Source organism: Salvelinus sp. IW2-2015, linkage group LG30, assembly GCF_002910315.2.
Source record: "Salvelinus sp. IW2-2015 linkage group LG30, ASM291031v2, whole genome shotgun sequence".
NCBI lineage: Eukaryota > Metazoa > Chordata > Actinopteri > Salmoniformes > Salmonidae > Salvelinus > Salvelinus sp. IW2-2015.
This window is the reverse complement of record NC_036869.1, coordinates 6,946,118-6,963,139: the sequence shown is the minus strand read 5'-3', so window position 1 is coordinate 6,963,139 and position 17,022 is coordinate 6,946,118. Positions and strand designations below refer to the sequence as shown.

General features: G+C 44.0%; 1 protein-coding gene across 1 annotated transcript; it reads right to left on the bottom strand.

Moving 5' to 3' along the window:
- Positions 1 to 1,477: 1,477 nt before the first annotated feature.
- On the bottom strand, positions 1,478 to 15,975 carry LOC111955144 (transmembrane protein 170B). Its single transcript, XM_023975244.2, has 3 exons — positions 15,588 to 15,975; positions 10,011 to 10,181; positions 1,478 to 5,811 (listed from the first exon to the last, which is right to left on the bottom strand). The coding sequence occupies exons 1-3, from the start codon at positions 15,757 to 15,759 to the stop codon at positions 5,681 to 5,683; spliced, it is 474 nt and encodes a 157-aa protein (XP_023831012.1). The 5' UTR covers positions 15,760 to 15,975; the 3' UTR covers positions 1,478 to 5,680.
- Between the last annotated feature and the right edge of the window lie 1,047 nt (positions 15,976 to 17,022).

Below are 17,022 nucleotides of genomic sequence, written 5' to 3'. Positions count from 1 at the left end.
TTATAAATCCTCTCCTACTGGTTATACACTCTCTCCTACTGGTTATAAAACCCTCTCCTACTGGTTATAAAACCCTCTCCTACTGGTCATAAAACACTCTCCTACTGGTTATAAAACCCTCTCCTACTGGTTATAAAACCCTCTCCTACTGGTCATAAAACCCTCTCCTACTGGTTATAAAATCCTCTCCTACTGGTTATACACTCTCTCCTACTGGTTATAAAACCCTCTCCTACTAGTTATAAAACAGTCCCTTGTATGAAGCCTTCTGGAAGAAACCACAGGGCTAGCCAGGACGCAGCGCTCTCAAGTGAGTAAAATAACAAAAACACACAGAAAACATGGCGATAACGACTTGAGACTATTTACTCTTTCATTCTACAAGCTACTGATTCAATTCCAATATTGTGAGTGCAATGTCTGCATTGTCGTCGCATTGTCGTCGCCCAAGGCACATTACACAAATATCAACGGAAAGAACACTTGTCTATGGTTCTAAATATTATTTGGTTCTGACATGGAGACTAATATCGGATCAAGATCTTTACGATTGTTCGGCTCCACTTGCTGTGTGATGATCTATCACGTACTGAGGGCTCTCATTGAACATTGAAGGGCTGTACCATACTAGCCAAAACAGCAAACTTCCTCAAACCCAAGGGGTGGCCACACCACGTCTTTCAGCAGCTCCGTTCAAAATGCCTCTTATACAGTATTTAGAGCACGTATTATTTAACTGCTTTGTCTATAAATACCCTAGGCTCCAGGCTCCATCTCCAGTGTTCTCCTGTTCCACCTAAAGCTGGATGTTGGACCCCTTTCTAGATCATCAGAGGAGGAAGCGGCCGGTCACTCGGCCTGGCGCTACCCAAGCAGCGGCATTTGGCAGCGCCAGCCCCAGTAAATGGCCGCTCCCTCCTCTCATGATCTCTCCCTGGCATCGATTCCACATCCAGCACATCCCCCTGGGCAGACTCTTGCRGGCAATGCCAGGAGACCAGACATGAATGGGAGATGACAGGCCTGAGCCCAGTAAACAATGGCAGAGTCATATGGAAACACAATGGGGATTTGTGTTGAGGATGTGCGTGGATCTGTGGGTGGGGTGTGCCAGCCTGGTACGGCTTCAGCATGGTCAGACTGTAGGTAGTGTTCATTTTGACAGGAGGGAGGGAGGGACGGATAGATAGGACAAAAGGAGGTAGGAACAGAGAATAATGGCAAGAGGAAAAGATAGGAAAGTTTAACAGAGGGGTGATGTGGTAGAGGAAGGGAGAGAAAACATTAAGGACTGTACAGATGGTATACTGCAGAACGGTAGATTGCCAGGAAAGGCAGAGCTTCAGCATCACAGTCCCAATAATACTTCTACTAATACTAATGGTATTTTTTACAATATCCTGCAGCTGAACATACTTTACTATATGAAGAAATCTATTTAATACATTTAGGAACAAGTGACAATGTTAGCAAACAGTATTTTTTACTGTAAAACATTTTATTTCAACTGACTGCTCAGTATGTACAGGAGAACATTTGTACATAAATAGGCAAGTTATAAACATCAGCGGTTCGCTGGTACAAAATTAAAAAAGAACATATTATACATTATCTACATGTGTCACTTGTTTTGCACACCATTGTCTATAATGGATTGTCCGAATCCATTCACACACATTATCCGAGTTGTATTGCGCATGCAATTGCTGAGGGGCAGACTTGTCAGTGGAAAGTAAGTGGCATTTTGTACAACACTGGAGAGAACTGAGGGGGTGGCATTGGCTATAAACTCATGAGAAACACAGCGGATTCTAGGACAGGGCTTCGTACGGTCAGATGGCGGTTGGTGGTATTTAAAACTATAGGGATCACCCGTTGCAGAATGTCCCTTTTAGTTATTGCAGTGTAAACCGAGGATTACCCGTCCACATTTAAGACAATCACACAGGGATAGAACCAAAAACAGACAACCCAATTCTTACTCATCGTCATAAAATTCCAAACATTTGAATTCATGGCACACACATTGACGTTCTGAAATGTGGTAATAGACTGTATAGACAAATACATGTTATGGGTATCAAAATACTGTCCATGGCGCAATCATGATGTCTATGTATGTTTCCAGTACATGTCATGGTACACATCCCTCTGATGAAAACTTTGTATTCTATTTACCTTAATAGCCGATGCATCATGGTGCACTGATCTGAACAACAAAAGCTATGCTTCTTTGTCTCTCAACAAGAATAGTGCTTGGAGGTTTGTTGGCAGAAAAGTAGTTGTGAACACCTTGTAGATCACATTTTTGTTTTAGATTTTAAAAACTTAATTTGTTAATTAAGACATTGCTCAGTAAGACTACATTTCTGAACATACTGGGTCAGTCAGTGTTACACCTATGACAAGGTCCTTACCCTTTTTGCTCAACTCGATAAAGCATTTCAGATGCTGCAATGACAATTGTATTGCAGGGCCCTTCTGAAAAAAAACAAGTTAATACATGTTATAACACTCACATATACAACCACACAGACATACAGTACAACATCAACAACACTCTTGTCACAAGTCCTATGCACCATATCCAACTCTCAAACACAGTTTCATTCACAAACAGAAATATCTAGATAATATCGCTATAACAGCATTGTAGAGCCATCAGAAATACCTCACATTTGGTCTCTGAACTCAAGCCAAAAATATTAAAATGAGTGTAATAACTTACTAATACAATATGAATTCAGTTGATCTGGGGAATTTGATCATTAACAGTATTTGCTGATTATAGTTTGTTTTTTCCAAGTATTTTCTTTAATCAGAGAGTTCTGAGAGAGATAGTATGGGATAGTCATATTAGATTGGGCAAATTATCAAACACAGGCGTTTTCAGACCATCTGGAAGCCTCRGGAATTCATTTTAGAATCAAATACAAATTCAAATACAAATTGACAATATCAAAAAACTGCCACAGGCATATTTTCTTCTATACAACATCCACGAWCATTACTGTATCAATCCAAATCCACCACTGACACTGGCTGCTACTTATTCAATACTCAGCGTACTGGCTCCCTCTGGTGCGCTGACTGGGTATTGAAGGTGAGTGGTGTCAATTACATAACTAAGGAAAAAACACAGCAATCACTTTCATTGGTAAACACTCTTAGATCACTCAATTAGGTCACACACTAGAATTTCATACTAAGCCAAAATGAAGCAAACATTGTTAACTTTTTGTGGGTTTGGGGATGTAAAATCCGTTTAGCTCAGCTCATGACATTGTGCAAAATAATGGTTCAGAAATTAAAGCGATTCATACTTTCTCAGCAATAATAACAACAATCAAAAAGTAAGGAACCCTTAACAAATAAAGCTAACATGTGAGAATGAAGTCCTTTGGCATAAAAACAAACCCTTTGTTTCCAGAGAGGGCCTGGTGTGGTATTCACACCTAGTTTAGGGTGCAGCAGAGGGCCTTGTTTTATTGGTCCACGGTCATTTACTGACAAATGAAAGTGACTGAGAGATGGGATATCGTCAGCTATTGATTAAAAATGAATGACATTGTAAGGTACAAACCAGTGGGCCTTGCAACACTTCAATTCCAGGAGTGAATGTGTGCGTCCCAAATTCCCCCATAGGGCTCTGGTCAAAAATAGTGCACTTTGTAGGGAACAGAGTGCCATTTGGGATGCAGTAAGACCTGTCCTATAGTTGGTTAATAAACGTGAACTGTTCCAGAGGGTGGACAGGACAGACACAAACACATTCATCATGGTTAGTCCCATAGGGCCCCACAAAAAAAACATTGCTCTGCAGTCCCAAAAGCACCTCCAAAACCACAGCAGTGCTTCTCAAACCCATATGGCTACGGTCAAAAAAGGGTGCACTATGAAGGGCATAAGGTGCCATTTTGGAYGAAAACCTGCTTTTTGGGACCCGCTGTGTGTACTGGTGATGGGACAAACTGTATAAAATCCTATATGGATCTATGGGTCACCCACTGGGACCAATATCATAAAACAAACTGTGCGAAATAAAGGCAGGCCGTTGTCAGTGCAATATGCAAAGTCTAACTTAGTTAAAACACAAACAATACACACACGATTAGCAAGAACTAACAGGGAAGAAGGCAGGGAGCCATAGAAAATGGCTGTTTCAGCAGCAGTAGAGGATGCTTCCCAAATGACACCCTATAGGGAAAGGGTACCATTTGGGATGCACACTAAGTCTCTGACCTTCTCCAGGAATGGCTCTCTATGGAGTGGGATTTATAGGAGTCAATACAACATTGTTATCACAACAGCCAAGTAGCAGCTGGATTCCAACCGCTAAACCTTAACAGTAAATCTGCACCACAACACAGACAGTAAAACTTCCAAGAGATACTCAGAGATATTCCTCAAGAAGCAATACAGCTGCTACTACTAGGACAATTCTTCATTTTTACTTCAGTTAATACATTAGTTTACCTCCATAAAACCCTGTAAGAACCAAGTAGCAACTCTGACCCTCTCCAGCCAAGGTTCATGGTCAGAGTTGCAATTTCCTCAGAGTACGTTGGACAACCTGGACTGGTCTAGACGTGACAAACATCTAAAGGGCTCTACACTGTCAACGCAAATGATGGACCTACGTCAGCTCCGTTTGCGTAGACTGTGCAGAGCCCGTCACAAGGGTAGTGGTTATCTCCATAGTAACCTTGAACCAACGGAACCTCAACAACCTCCTCTTTTTAGACACCTCTTAGGTAAAGGAGGTGGATCACCAACATTTAGAAAGTGCAAAGGTTAAGCATTATGGAGTGTTGCAAACAAAAACCCTGCTGTGGTAGTTAAAAGACTTTACAAGAAGGAATGGTWATTAGGATATCATTTTTCAAGGACAGAAGATCCAGTTGTTTGTGGATGGTAGATTTTTTTAACACTGAATGGTAGTTTGGTTGACCATCATCATTGGGTTTCCAACCTCTCAGGCATGTCAGAATGATGGTGKGTCTTCACAGGTCCAATTTTGTTCTGGCCATCTCATCAACGTACCGTGGCACTTCAAGGACCGTAGGCTTGAATTGTTCAATTAATTACAGGTTGCTGTGGTTTGTCTTTACTGTAAAAAAATTAGGAGTCCCCCCCACAAATGGAACAGAAATACTTCAACAGTCTRTAGAGATGGCCATGAAAGCATTCCCCTTTACAACACTGAAGTTAAGTCCCMGAGGACATCGGCACATAGAACCTCAAACGAGCTTTCAGTCCAGGATGTGGTTTCACTGGCTTGACAGTTGACAGAGTCTGCGGACATCGCCAACTGGTGRAGAGCCCAAGGAAGTGTGTTTTGAGAGGTCCCTTGTAGCAAAGGGAGCTCTAGCGAATGTAGCAGTGGCTGAACAGAGACACTAGGGGGCASTCTTCCACATTCATCCATCCCCAAATGTCTAGACGTCTAGGACTAGGACACCATCTTCTTCTCTTCTTCTATTTGACTATGTTTGTTTTCCTTCAAATACTACATGCAGTTAACTGCCACCCATTGGCTCTGTTGCTGTCCGTCACTGCTTGTGTAACTGGTGGGATGTGAACCCCGGTCTATCGGACATGTCCCTTCCTTCCGCTTTCCTCTCTCCTCTCTTGTGTGTCTGTTCGTCAGTGAGTCTGTCCGTGTAGCAGAGTCATCTCTTCAGAGAGTGGCCAGTATACGTGAGAAGGAGATGACTACAGACAGTGTGGTCTGGCCCACTCCAAACACCAGGGCCTGGAGGGGGGCCATGTCCTTCCCTGCCACACGATACACCCCTGCCACGGCCGCACCTGGAAAGAGACACACACATATAAATTATATGACATTGATATGACTATAAATATGGCATACAATGGGCCTGCAGACACATACCGGCAGCCAGTCAAGGCTTGTCAACTGTGGCACAGACTGTTCAATAGCATTTTAGTACCAATAAGAATACACTCAAAAAAGCTCTTTCCATGAAATAGACTGACCAGGTGAATCCAGGTGAAAGCTATGATCCCTTATTGATGTCACTTGTTAAATCCACTTCAATCAGTGTAGATAAAGGGGAGGAGACAGGTTAAAGAAGGATTTTTAAGCCTTGAGACATTTGAGACATGGATTGTGTATCAAATCAAATCAAATTTTATTTGTCACATACACATGGTTAGCAGATGTTAATGCGAGTGTAGTGAAATGCTTGTGCTTCTAGTTACGACAATGCAGTAATAACCAACGAGTAATCTAACCTAACAATTGCACAACAGCTACCTTATACACACAAGTGTAAAGCGATGAAGAATATGTACATAAAGATATATGAATGAGTGATGGTACAGAACGGCATAGGCAAGATGCAGTAGATGGTATCGAGTACAGTATATACATATGAGATGAGTAATRTAGGGTATGTAAACATTATATTAAGTGGCATTGTTTAAAGTGGCTAGTGATACATTTTTTACGTGTTAGCTGCTGCGCCTTCTTCACCACGCTGTCTGTGTGGGTGGACCAATTCAGTTTGTCCGTGATGTGTACGCCGAGGAACTTAAATCTTTCTACCCTCTCCACTACTGTCCCGTCGATGTGGACAGGGTGATGCTCCCTCTGCTGTWTCCTGAAGTCCACGATCATCTCCTTTGTTTTGTTGACGTTGAGTGTGAGGTTATTTTCCTGACACCACACTCCGAGGGCCCTCACCTCCTCCCTGTAGGCCGTCTCGTCGTTGTTGGTAATCAAGCCTACCACTGTAGTGTCGTCTGCAAACTTGATGATTGAGTTGGAGGCGTGCATGGCCACGCAGTCGTRGGTGAACAGGGAGTACAGGAGAGGGCTCAGAACGCACCCTTGTGGGGCCCCAGTGTTGAGGATCAGCGGGGTGGAGATGTTGTTACCTACCCTCACCACCTGGGGGTGGCYCRTCAGRAAGTCCAGTACCCAGTTGCACAGGGCGGGGTCGAGACCCAGGGTCTCGAGCTTGATGACGAGTTTGGAGGGTACTATGGTGTTAAATGCTGAGCTGTAGTCGATGAACAGCATTCTCACATAGGTATTCCTCTTGTCCAGATGGATTAAGGCAGTGTGCAGTGTGGTTGCGATTGCGTCGTCTGTGGACCTATTGGGGCGGTATGCAAATTGGAGTGGGTCTAKGGTGTCCGGTAGGGTGGAGGTGATATGGTCCTTGACTAGTCTCTCAAAGCACTTCATGATTACGGAAGTGAGTGCTACGGGGCGGTAGTCGTTTAGCTCAGTTACCTTVGCTTTCTTGGGAACAGGAACAATGGTGGCCCTCTTGAAGCATGTGGGAACAGCAGACTGGGATAAGGATTCATTGAATATGTYCGTAAACACACCAGCCAGCTGGTCTGCGCATGCTCTGAGGACGCGGCTGGGGATGCCGTCTGGGCCTGCAGCCTTGCGAGGGTTAACACGTTTAAATTATTTACTCACGTCAGCTGCAGTGAAGGAGAATCCGCAGGTTTTGGTAGCGGGCCGTGTCAGTGGCACTGTATTGTCCTCAAAGCGAGCAAAGAAGTTGTTTAGTCTGTCTGGGAGCAAGACATCCTGGTCCGCGACGGGGCTTGTTTTCTTTTTGTAGTCCATGATTGACTGTAGACCCTGCAACATACCTCTCGTGTCTGAGCCGTTGAATTGCGACTCTACTTTGTCTCTATACTGACGCTTAGCTTGTTTGATTGCCTTGCGGAGGGAATAGCTACACTGTTTGTATTCGGTCATGTTTCCGGTCACCTTGCCCTGGTTAAAAGCAGTGGTTCGCGCTTTCAGTTTCGCCCGAATGCTGCCATCAATCCATTGTTTCTGGTTGGGGAATGTTTTAATAGTTGTTGTGGGTACGACATCGCCAATGCACTTGCTAATGAACTCGCTCACCAAATCAGCGTATTCGTCAATGTTGTTGTTTGACRCAATGCGGAACATATCCCAATCCACGTGACCGAAGCAATCTTGAAGCGTGGAATCAGATTGGTCGGACCAGCGTTGAACAGACCTGAGAGCGGGAGCTTCCTGTTTTAGTTTCTGTCTATAGGCTGGAAGCAACAAAATGGAGTTGTGGTCAGCTTTTACGAAAGGAGGGCGGGGGAGGGCCTTATATGCGTCGCGGAAGTAGAATTTAGGGAGTCTTGTTTTCAGATTAGCCTTGTTAAAATCCCCAGCTACAATGAATGCAGCCTCAGGATATGTGGTTTCCAGTTTACATAGAGTCAAATAAAGTTTGTTCAGGGCCATCGATGTGTCTGCTTGGGGGGAATATATGCGGCTGTGATTATAATCGAAGAGAATTCTCTTGGTAGATAATGCGGTCGACATTTGATTGTGAGGAATTCTAAGTCAGGTGAACAGAAGGACTTGAGTTCCTGTATGTTGTTATGATCACACCACGTCTCGTTAATCATAAGGTATGTGTACCATTCAGAGGGTGAATTGGCAAGACAAAAGATTTGAGTGCTTAAACGGGGTATGATAGTAGGTGCCAGGCGCACCGGTCTGAGTGTGTCAAGAACAGCAACGCTGCTGGKTTTTTTACGCTCAACAATTTCCCRTGTGTATCAAGAATGATCAACCACCCCAAAGGACATCCAGCCAACATGGGCCAGCATTCCTGTGGAACGCTTTCAACACCTTGTAGAGTCCATGCCCCAACGAATTGAGGCTGTTCTGAGGGCAAAAGGGGGTTCAACTCAATATTAGGAAGGTGTTCCTAATGTATTGTGCACTCAGTGTATGATCTCTCCTCATCCTTCCCTCGTATCGTCATAGCTCGCTACTGGAATCTAAAGTTGTCTCCGTAGAACCTCCTGCATGGGCAGCGGTAATACCGTTAAAAGATGTCCCTTTTAAAGCTGGTCGCATTAATACGTGTGATTGAGTGCCTGACCACATACTGTGTTTACTTGCCACTCTGGATGCATCCCAAATGGCACCCTATTCCCTTCATAGAGCACTAGTGCACTATGTACTGTAGGGATTAGGGTGCCATTTGGGATGGATCACTCTCTCTCTCCCTACAAGTTAGTCATGCTTCTCTCACAATACGCCAACCGCCTGTATTGAAGAAGGTCTCAAAAGTACAACTGTCAGAGTGYAACTTTTAAAAATTCTTATCTCAAAGCCAAGATACAAATCTTAATTTAAGTCAACATGGTAAAGAAAAGACAAGGGAGCGATAACCTATAAACTGGCTCAAAGTTGTTGACATCTGACTTTTGCCAGTCGACCAGTGAATAACCTCACCTTCCCTCCCTCTTGACAGAGTGTTACTGGCTGGCTGCTGCTAGACGGTGCTAGCTCTTAGCTGTTTCAGCGTACACACGGGGCAATGCACAGGCAATAGTCTGCTCTCTCTCTCGGCGAGCTTCCACATTAATAATAAAGTGGTCTGTCTATTTTTGGCTTGGCTTGCCTCTCTATGATTGAGTGTGATTCACCCAGCCCTGTCCTCAGGAGCTCCTGCCGTGTCATACCCTACGTACTGTAGCTCACAGACTCACAGGCTGCATCCCAAATGGCACCCTATTACCTATACAGTGCACTGCTTTGACCAGAGCCCTATGGGTGCACTATGTAGGGTACAAGGTGCCATTTGGGACATAAAAAAAGACAGGTCTATTTCCACAGAAAGATACAGTACTATGTACCACTCTCTGATATACTTAGCTACTGGACTGGAAGATGATATATCAGAGGAGGGAGGATGATATTTGGGGTAAAAATGTTGAGCATGTGTACAGAGGACAATGGGATAGAGAGAGTCAGACAGACGGAGAGACAGACAGACAGACAGACAGACAGACAGACAGACAGACAGACAGACAGACAGACAGACAGACAGACAGGACAAAAGGAGGTAGGAACAGGGAATAATGGCAAGAGGGATAAGAAAGTTTAAGAGAGAGGTGCTGTTGTGACAAACAATACACCCCCCCCCCCCCCCCACCCCCCCCACACACACACACACACACACACAAAGTGGGAGGTGACTCACTGGTGATGACCCCACCGGCCAAGGAGGCCAGGAAGCCCACGCTGACCAGGACCAGGGTGATGAGGCGACCCCTCTTGTGGCGCTGCARCATGACYAACATGAGCAGGCCCATYGCCCCGTGGACSAASAGMGAGGAGAAMAGACACCACAGGAACACCCAGTACCACATCTCTGAGAAGAGGGTAGGAAAGAACACATGCAGTCGAGTGGTTATACACAGGGAAACAACACGCATCGAATAGAGTGGTTAGTTAGACAGCTCTGTAGGCATACCAACAACCTCAGAAATGTTGACATACAAGTGTAGGATCTTCATTTGAGCCAGTTTGTTACAGCAGGAAAATAATCCAGCAGCAACAGGAAATGGGAATTATTATGTAGATTGTAATTAACCCTATCAATCCCAAGACCACAGCAAAAATCGGCTTTTCTTTTATCTGACTTTCATTTATCTGCATGTCCAGCCCTTATATTTAGCCTCACAGTGAAGTGTTTCACCATTTTATTTTCAGGACAACCAGGGCTACAAGTAGAACAGAAAACTATTTGACATAAACAGTTGCATTTATGAGTTTTATTGATAAAGGTCAATCAAAAAAACTATGTCCGCCAAAGCAAAAACTGTTGCTATAAGTACATGCTATAAGTACAGAAATGATTTGCTCACTGGGAAATGAATATCCAACTAGTCAGTGACAACTGTGTGGAGTTTGGAGTTTGTGACAGCAACTATGTGAACTTATTACAGTATTATAGACACTATGTACTGGGATTTCCTATGATCTTCGATGTAGAAGAACCCCTTATCTTCTAACGACTCTTGTGTGGCTTGTAAACGTCCTAGAGTAAAATTAGCATGTTTCTGAGTTTCTCAGCTTTTCATAGATATCTTTTTATTAATTTGTAGCACAAATTTTATTAATTTGTATAAAAGCCCCAGCCCCCTTAGGGAGTGTCTCACAAACACCGCTCTAGCTCAGCCCCCGTTAATCACACAGAATACTGGTTGGTATCTACGGATGCAGAAGAAACAGACAAATCCAATGGTATAACCAGAGTTACAGTGGGACTCATTAGGTCAATTTACATTTTTTGTTAGGGCAAATCAAGTCTGACATTTTAAAGTGGAAATGGTACTGTACACACAGGTCTCTGAATGGAAAACATCTGGTTAGAATAGACACATTTGAAGTAACAACCCCTGCGAGGTGTCGGAGAACATGGCCTTTGCTCTAAAGACAGAACCAAGCATGTGATTTTAGACATATCTCTAAAAAAACACCCACAGAAAACTGTTTTGTTTGAAAACACAGGTACAGGATGATATCTGAGAGAGCGAGAGAGAGAGAAGCAGCAGCAGCACATATCCGATTTCAATCTACAGGCACCGTGTGCCTGGGCCCATCAGGAAGGCAGCCGAGCACCGTAATAAACACTATGCAACAAAACAGGCTGCATTCCAAATGACACCCTACACAGACATCGTCTGCTGTTAAAGATTAAAGCGGTAACATCTCAAATCCAGGTACCCATTTGGAAGGTTTATGAAGGGTATTAAATCCATTCAGTTAAGGATTTAAAAGCACTTAAATAAGCATTTCAATTCAATGTTATTTCAAATTTTGAGAAATGTTTGGATACTGAGCATGTACCTGCTCTGTTGCTCCCGTCAGGTGGACTACTGTACGACTCAACATTACCCCAATGAAAACCCCAAACTGACACATCTCTTGGACACCCAGAACTAGTCACGAGATATTAAACTGGTTCACATACGGTACATACAGTCTAATTATCCCATTTCACAAAGAGCTCCTCCACAAATATAGAGACCGTTATGTGTTGGGGAGGATGGAACACAGTCTTATGAAGTCCCAGAGAGGGTCCTGCAGAGAGCCCTATTCACATTCTCTCCCTCTCTCTATTCCTTGTTTCCTGGGCCACAGGCTCCGAGAGACAGGCTTTGCGAGGGGCCAGATTGGCTCCACTGACACTGAGGCAAAGTGGGTTGGATATGAGATTCGACTGGATGTTTGGGGTAGGGGAGAGAGTGAATGGAAGCTCAGAATGCTTTGATTTGATTTTGGACATGTTATCACATTCTGGCAATACATGTGCCAATGATTTGAATGTTCTGAATGTGCCATCTAATATGTCAACATCTGCTACCCTACTGTTGGGATGGGAATTTAAACCCCTCTGCAAAGTAATGTATCAATCAGTAGAAACGCTTTAGCATATCCATTTAACCTTGTTCCACAATCCACTGAGTGCCTACCTCCTACCTCCTCCTGTATCGATCAGGCCAACAGCTGTCATGCTTGGCATAGAGAGAGAGACATTATAGGGGGGTGACACAAGGCCTTTTGTGCTGCCTAGCCTGCATGGTCTAAACAGAACACACAGCCAGCTCAGTCAGCTCAGTGGCTGTGATGAGTTACAATACAGGCCCCTATCTGTGGTCACCTCCCATCTGGCAGCGGAGTGAGATGTCAGGGGAAGACAGGCTTGGGACGAGATACTGTAAAGAGAGGGAGAGGGATGTATCGAGAGAGAGACARAGAGTGGCAGAGAGAGGAGGATGGATGGTACAGGGAAAGAGTGTCTGTGTGAGAGAGCAAGAGAGCGAGAGAGAGCGAAAGAGGGAGGAATTGGGGCCAGACTGGAGAGGCACGCCAGTCAAGGAAGAAAGGCGCGGGACAAGATACTGTAAAGAAAACGAGGGTGATGTAGAGAGATAGAAAGGTAGAGAGAGAGAGAGAGAGAAAGAGAGTGAAATATAGAGTTATGGAAAGAGAGAGACAGAAGGAGAGAGAGAGAGATGGATGGATAGAGAGGAGCAAGCAGGGCCAGACTTGGGCCAGACTTGGGCCAGAGAGGCACGCCACCGCCAGCCAACTCCATTAGGATTCCACACAGGCCCCGGGATGGCGCTAGCTGAGCAGCTGCCGCCCAACACTAAGCCTGGCTGGATTTGTGGTGCATAGGGGCACACCACACACCTCTGCTCTGTCACACCACTGGAACATAGATAGCTCAGCGGCACCATTCTCTGCATGGCACCGCTTATACTGTGTGTGTGTGTGTGTGTGTGTGTGTGTGTGTGTGTGTGTGTGTGTGTGTGTGTGTGTGTGTGTGTGTGTGTACTCTGGATTGTAATACAGGTGCTGTGTCATCTTCAGGCATGCAACCCCAACCTCAACTCAACCCCTCGGTCAGAAGACTGTAGTATTATTAATGTTTGTTATGCTGCTAATCCCCTAACACAAACCTGGGGGCCTCCATCAGCAGCTTTCACAACACACAGTGGGGGCCAGCTGGCCTCGCATGCTAACACAAAACATGAAAGAGAAAAGCATTATGTTCCCATTCCACTGATAAGCGGTCAAACGTTTGACCCATAGAGCCTACAAAGGCACTGCCAGGCATTGGTTGTATCCCAAATGGCACCATAYTTAGTGAACTAGTTTTGACCAAGGTGCTTCTTTTGACCAGGGTCCTTCTTTTGACCATGGCCCATACTTCTGGATAGTAATGTCATAGTCACTGCTACAGCCTAGTCAGGCTTTGAGAGATTGATCCCTATGACAGAGAACAGCAAGGATACAGTACTGTGAAAAACACCTGAAAGTTGTCATTGAGTACTGTAATAACATGTAATGAGATGCTAATAGGATGGAATAACATGGCAATAACACGTGACAGAAGTGTGAACAATTCAAGAGAAGAAAGCATGAAAAGACTGATGGTGCCACCACTAATCAGCAGTAATCCATCTGAGCACATCAATAATCACATAGTACAAAGACAATGGCAAACCTCTTTGCTGGGTGCATGCACTCTTATTACATCATCCTGTCGATTTTAAACTGAAAAACAGAGGCATGTTTTTGCTCTTGACTGAGAATAGAGAAGGAAATGAGAAGTGAAACTGCTGGTATGGATGTTCACAGGAAATACCATTTGTTAAAGTACTCTGCCAGAGGAGTCTGTGAGTGACACTGTAAAAGTATAAAGGAGTTGTCTGTCATAACTTGTAGAGTTTATGGCCACTGTGTGAGTCTACACTGAACTTGCTTAGGGCATCTAACTTAATTGTAGCTTGTTTTTCATGACTGGTTTTGAGGATCGTATGGCAGTCCTGCTGCCAGATACTGGATGGCACTCATTGGTTTACTCTTGTCTCACCACCACAGCAACTTTACTTCTGCAATACTTGTGCATGTGAGTCACTTCCCTGCTGAGTCAGCATGATTAATCATGGTTGTGTCCCAAATAGGGTGCCATGTCATGTCCATGTCTTGTTTTTCTTCATGTTTCTCAGCCCAGGATGTCCGCTTGGGCTTGCTCTCATAACATCTACATGCCAGCTATGATGCCCGTATACAGTGTGTCCATCCTCTTTGCAAGGCAAAAAGGAATTCCAGTCAAGAGAGGTCTTGAAATATCTTGTTATTATGACATTGTAATGGCAATTGTTCCACCGCCCAATTCATTCTTAGGTTATTGTATTCTTAGGTTATTGTATTCTTAGGTTATTGTATTCTTAGGTTATTGTATTCTCTTACCACTTTAGCATTTTCACTCATTCAAAATGAATACCACAAGTACAATGACCAATGTACTAGCATGCTGATATCATATCTCATTATGTAAATAAATAAAACCTTGTAAAAGCCTTTTGAGAGAGGGGGGATAAGATAGAGAGAGACAGATGGACGGACAGACAGACAGAAAAATAAAAGAGAGAGAGTCCTAATTGTAATGACTGGTTAGTCAGGTGTTTAATCATCTTCTGTGACATTGTCACTCATGACTGTTTACATCTCAACAAATACTTACGGTAATTTAGAAGTTACCCACTGCTGTGCAGAATAGTCACAGTAGTCTACAATACAGCATCTAGGCCTCCTTTTACACACACACATACCACATACACACACTGTAAATGTAAGGCGTGGATGGATGTGCCATATCTCCCTAGAACACCCCAGACAGCCTATCCGGGAGTTGGAGAGGATGACACTAATTACCTGTGATTACTCGACCGCAGGACAAAGGGAGAGGGCTGCGTGGCTGCAACAGAGATGACAACACTACATTTCACAGTGCCAAGTGCATTCACGCAGCATAAAGATGCATTAACCGGTAGAATATACTTGTTATTCATTCGATGACTGAGTTATATTTGTGTTTATAATTTAATTGCCGTAACACATTGGCCGTTGTTATTCAAGTGACACCAAGGTATTGAGAGGCGAATGACTCTTAAAAAGTAAGGTACCGGTAGGCTACAATATGGAGACCGACAGAAGAAACACTTCGGGGCAGTTACCGGTGCCCGGTTGTATTTCATACCGTGTATACTCTCCCTTTACAAATGGACGCGCACAGCTGCCCATGTCACCCCATTCTATCCAACAGTACAGTAAATTAATAGAAAACGGTGTGTAGCCTACAGCACCGGTAATTGGGTGAACCGAGCCAAATCCCACACACAACGGTTGAAACGCTGCCAAGTGCACGACATGTGTTTACACTGTACAGTAATAATGTGACATACATTACATAGCCTACCTGTGAAATGTTGCAGCGTCGTGCCTTGCACCCAGAGGCTCAGCACTTGCTGCACCGATAGATTGATAGAATAATCCCTATTCGTGTTCATGTTTCTGCCGCCGGCGCTGCCGCCGCCCGGGTTTGCATCCCTCTTTGTCAAATGGCTGTAAGTGGCTTTTGACGAAGACATCGAGGAGACCGGGGTGGCATGAGCTCCGAGGCTTGATCCCCCGGCGCGCACCCCTCTACCGGTGCCTCTGTTTCGGTTTGACGTTGTTGGTCTCCGCGCGGGGAAGGAAAGGGCCAACAGCTCGTCTGCTCGTGCTCATTCTCGGTTGCAGCGGCGGTTGTTTGGAGGCCATGATGAGGATGGCAGCGCACACAGAGGAGTCGTCCTACATCAGCCCTTCTCTCTACATAACCCTTAAAGGGGCCGTCACCAGTTAAAGGGGAGTATACAGTGAAAGCGTACTGTTATGATATTGTAGCAGCTTATGAATGGGGAACAAAAGATGAGTAATTAGTACAGTAGCGTTTACACTGAAAACGTGCGTCTTCATTTGGCCCATGCGGGCGTAAGAGAGCGGTAAAATTGTGAAAATCAGTGATGGATGTTGTAGGCTAGTAGAAATCTGCATTTAACTAAGGAGTGAGCTGGCAAATCTTTTGATTTTCAATGAAAAGGCAGTTTTGTGACACTGTACTACAAGAATGATGCGTTTGTGTAGTGCAGGGCGTTGTCCATGACGTCGTATTGATGCAGGTACTGTCCATGGTGCTGATTCGCTCCCGAAGCGTCAATCTTAAATCGCCTGATAAAGGTGGAGTAGCATAGCATAATATAAATAAGAGGCATCATATTCAGCAGATCATATATTCTGTATTACTATAAAAGGAGTAAATATTAAGGTCCTCATTCGGAAATATATCAGAGATGTATCAGCTAACATTCCAGACACAAAGATTTTGCTGTGAAAGTGGATGAAAAATCTGAAAGCTACTTTTTATTTGTCTATTTATCAGGAACCATGCATAGCATATTAAAGAGACTTTTGCACCAGAGCTAGCAACAGAGCTTAGTTCCATTATGGTCCCTTCAACAAACAGATTTTAGAATTTAGATCAACACTTTGCAGGTTTTACATTTCACATCAAGTTAGTGGGGAGACTTTTTACAGTAGGTCTAATGACTATTGTTAATAGGCATGAATAGACTTTGAATTTATAAATGTGAATTACAGCATTGCTACAAAATGTACAGTACCAGTCAAAAGTTTGGACACACCTACTCATTCAAGGGTTCTTCTATAGTTTTACTATATTCTACAATGTAGAATAATGGTGAAGACATTAAAACTATGAAATAACACATTTATTTTACCTTTATTTAACTAGGCAAGTCAGTTAAGAACAAAGTCTTATTTACAATGACAGCTTACCCCGGACGACGCTG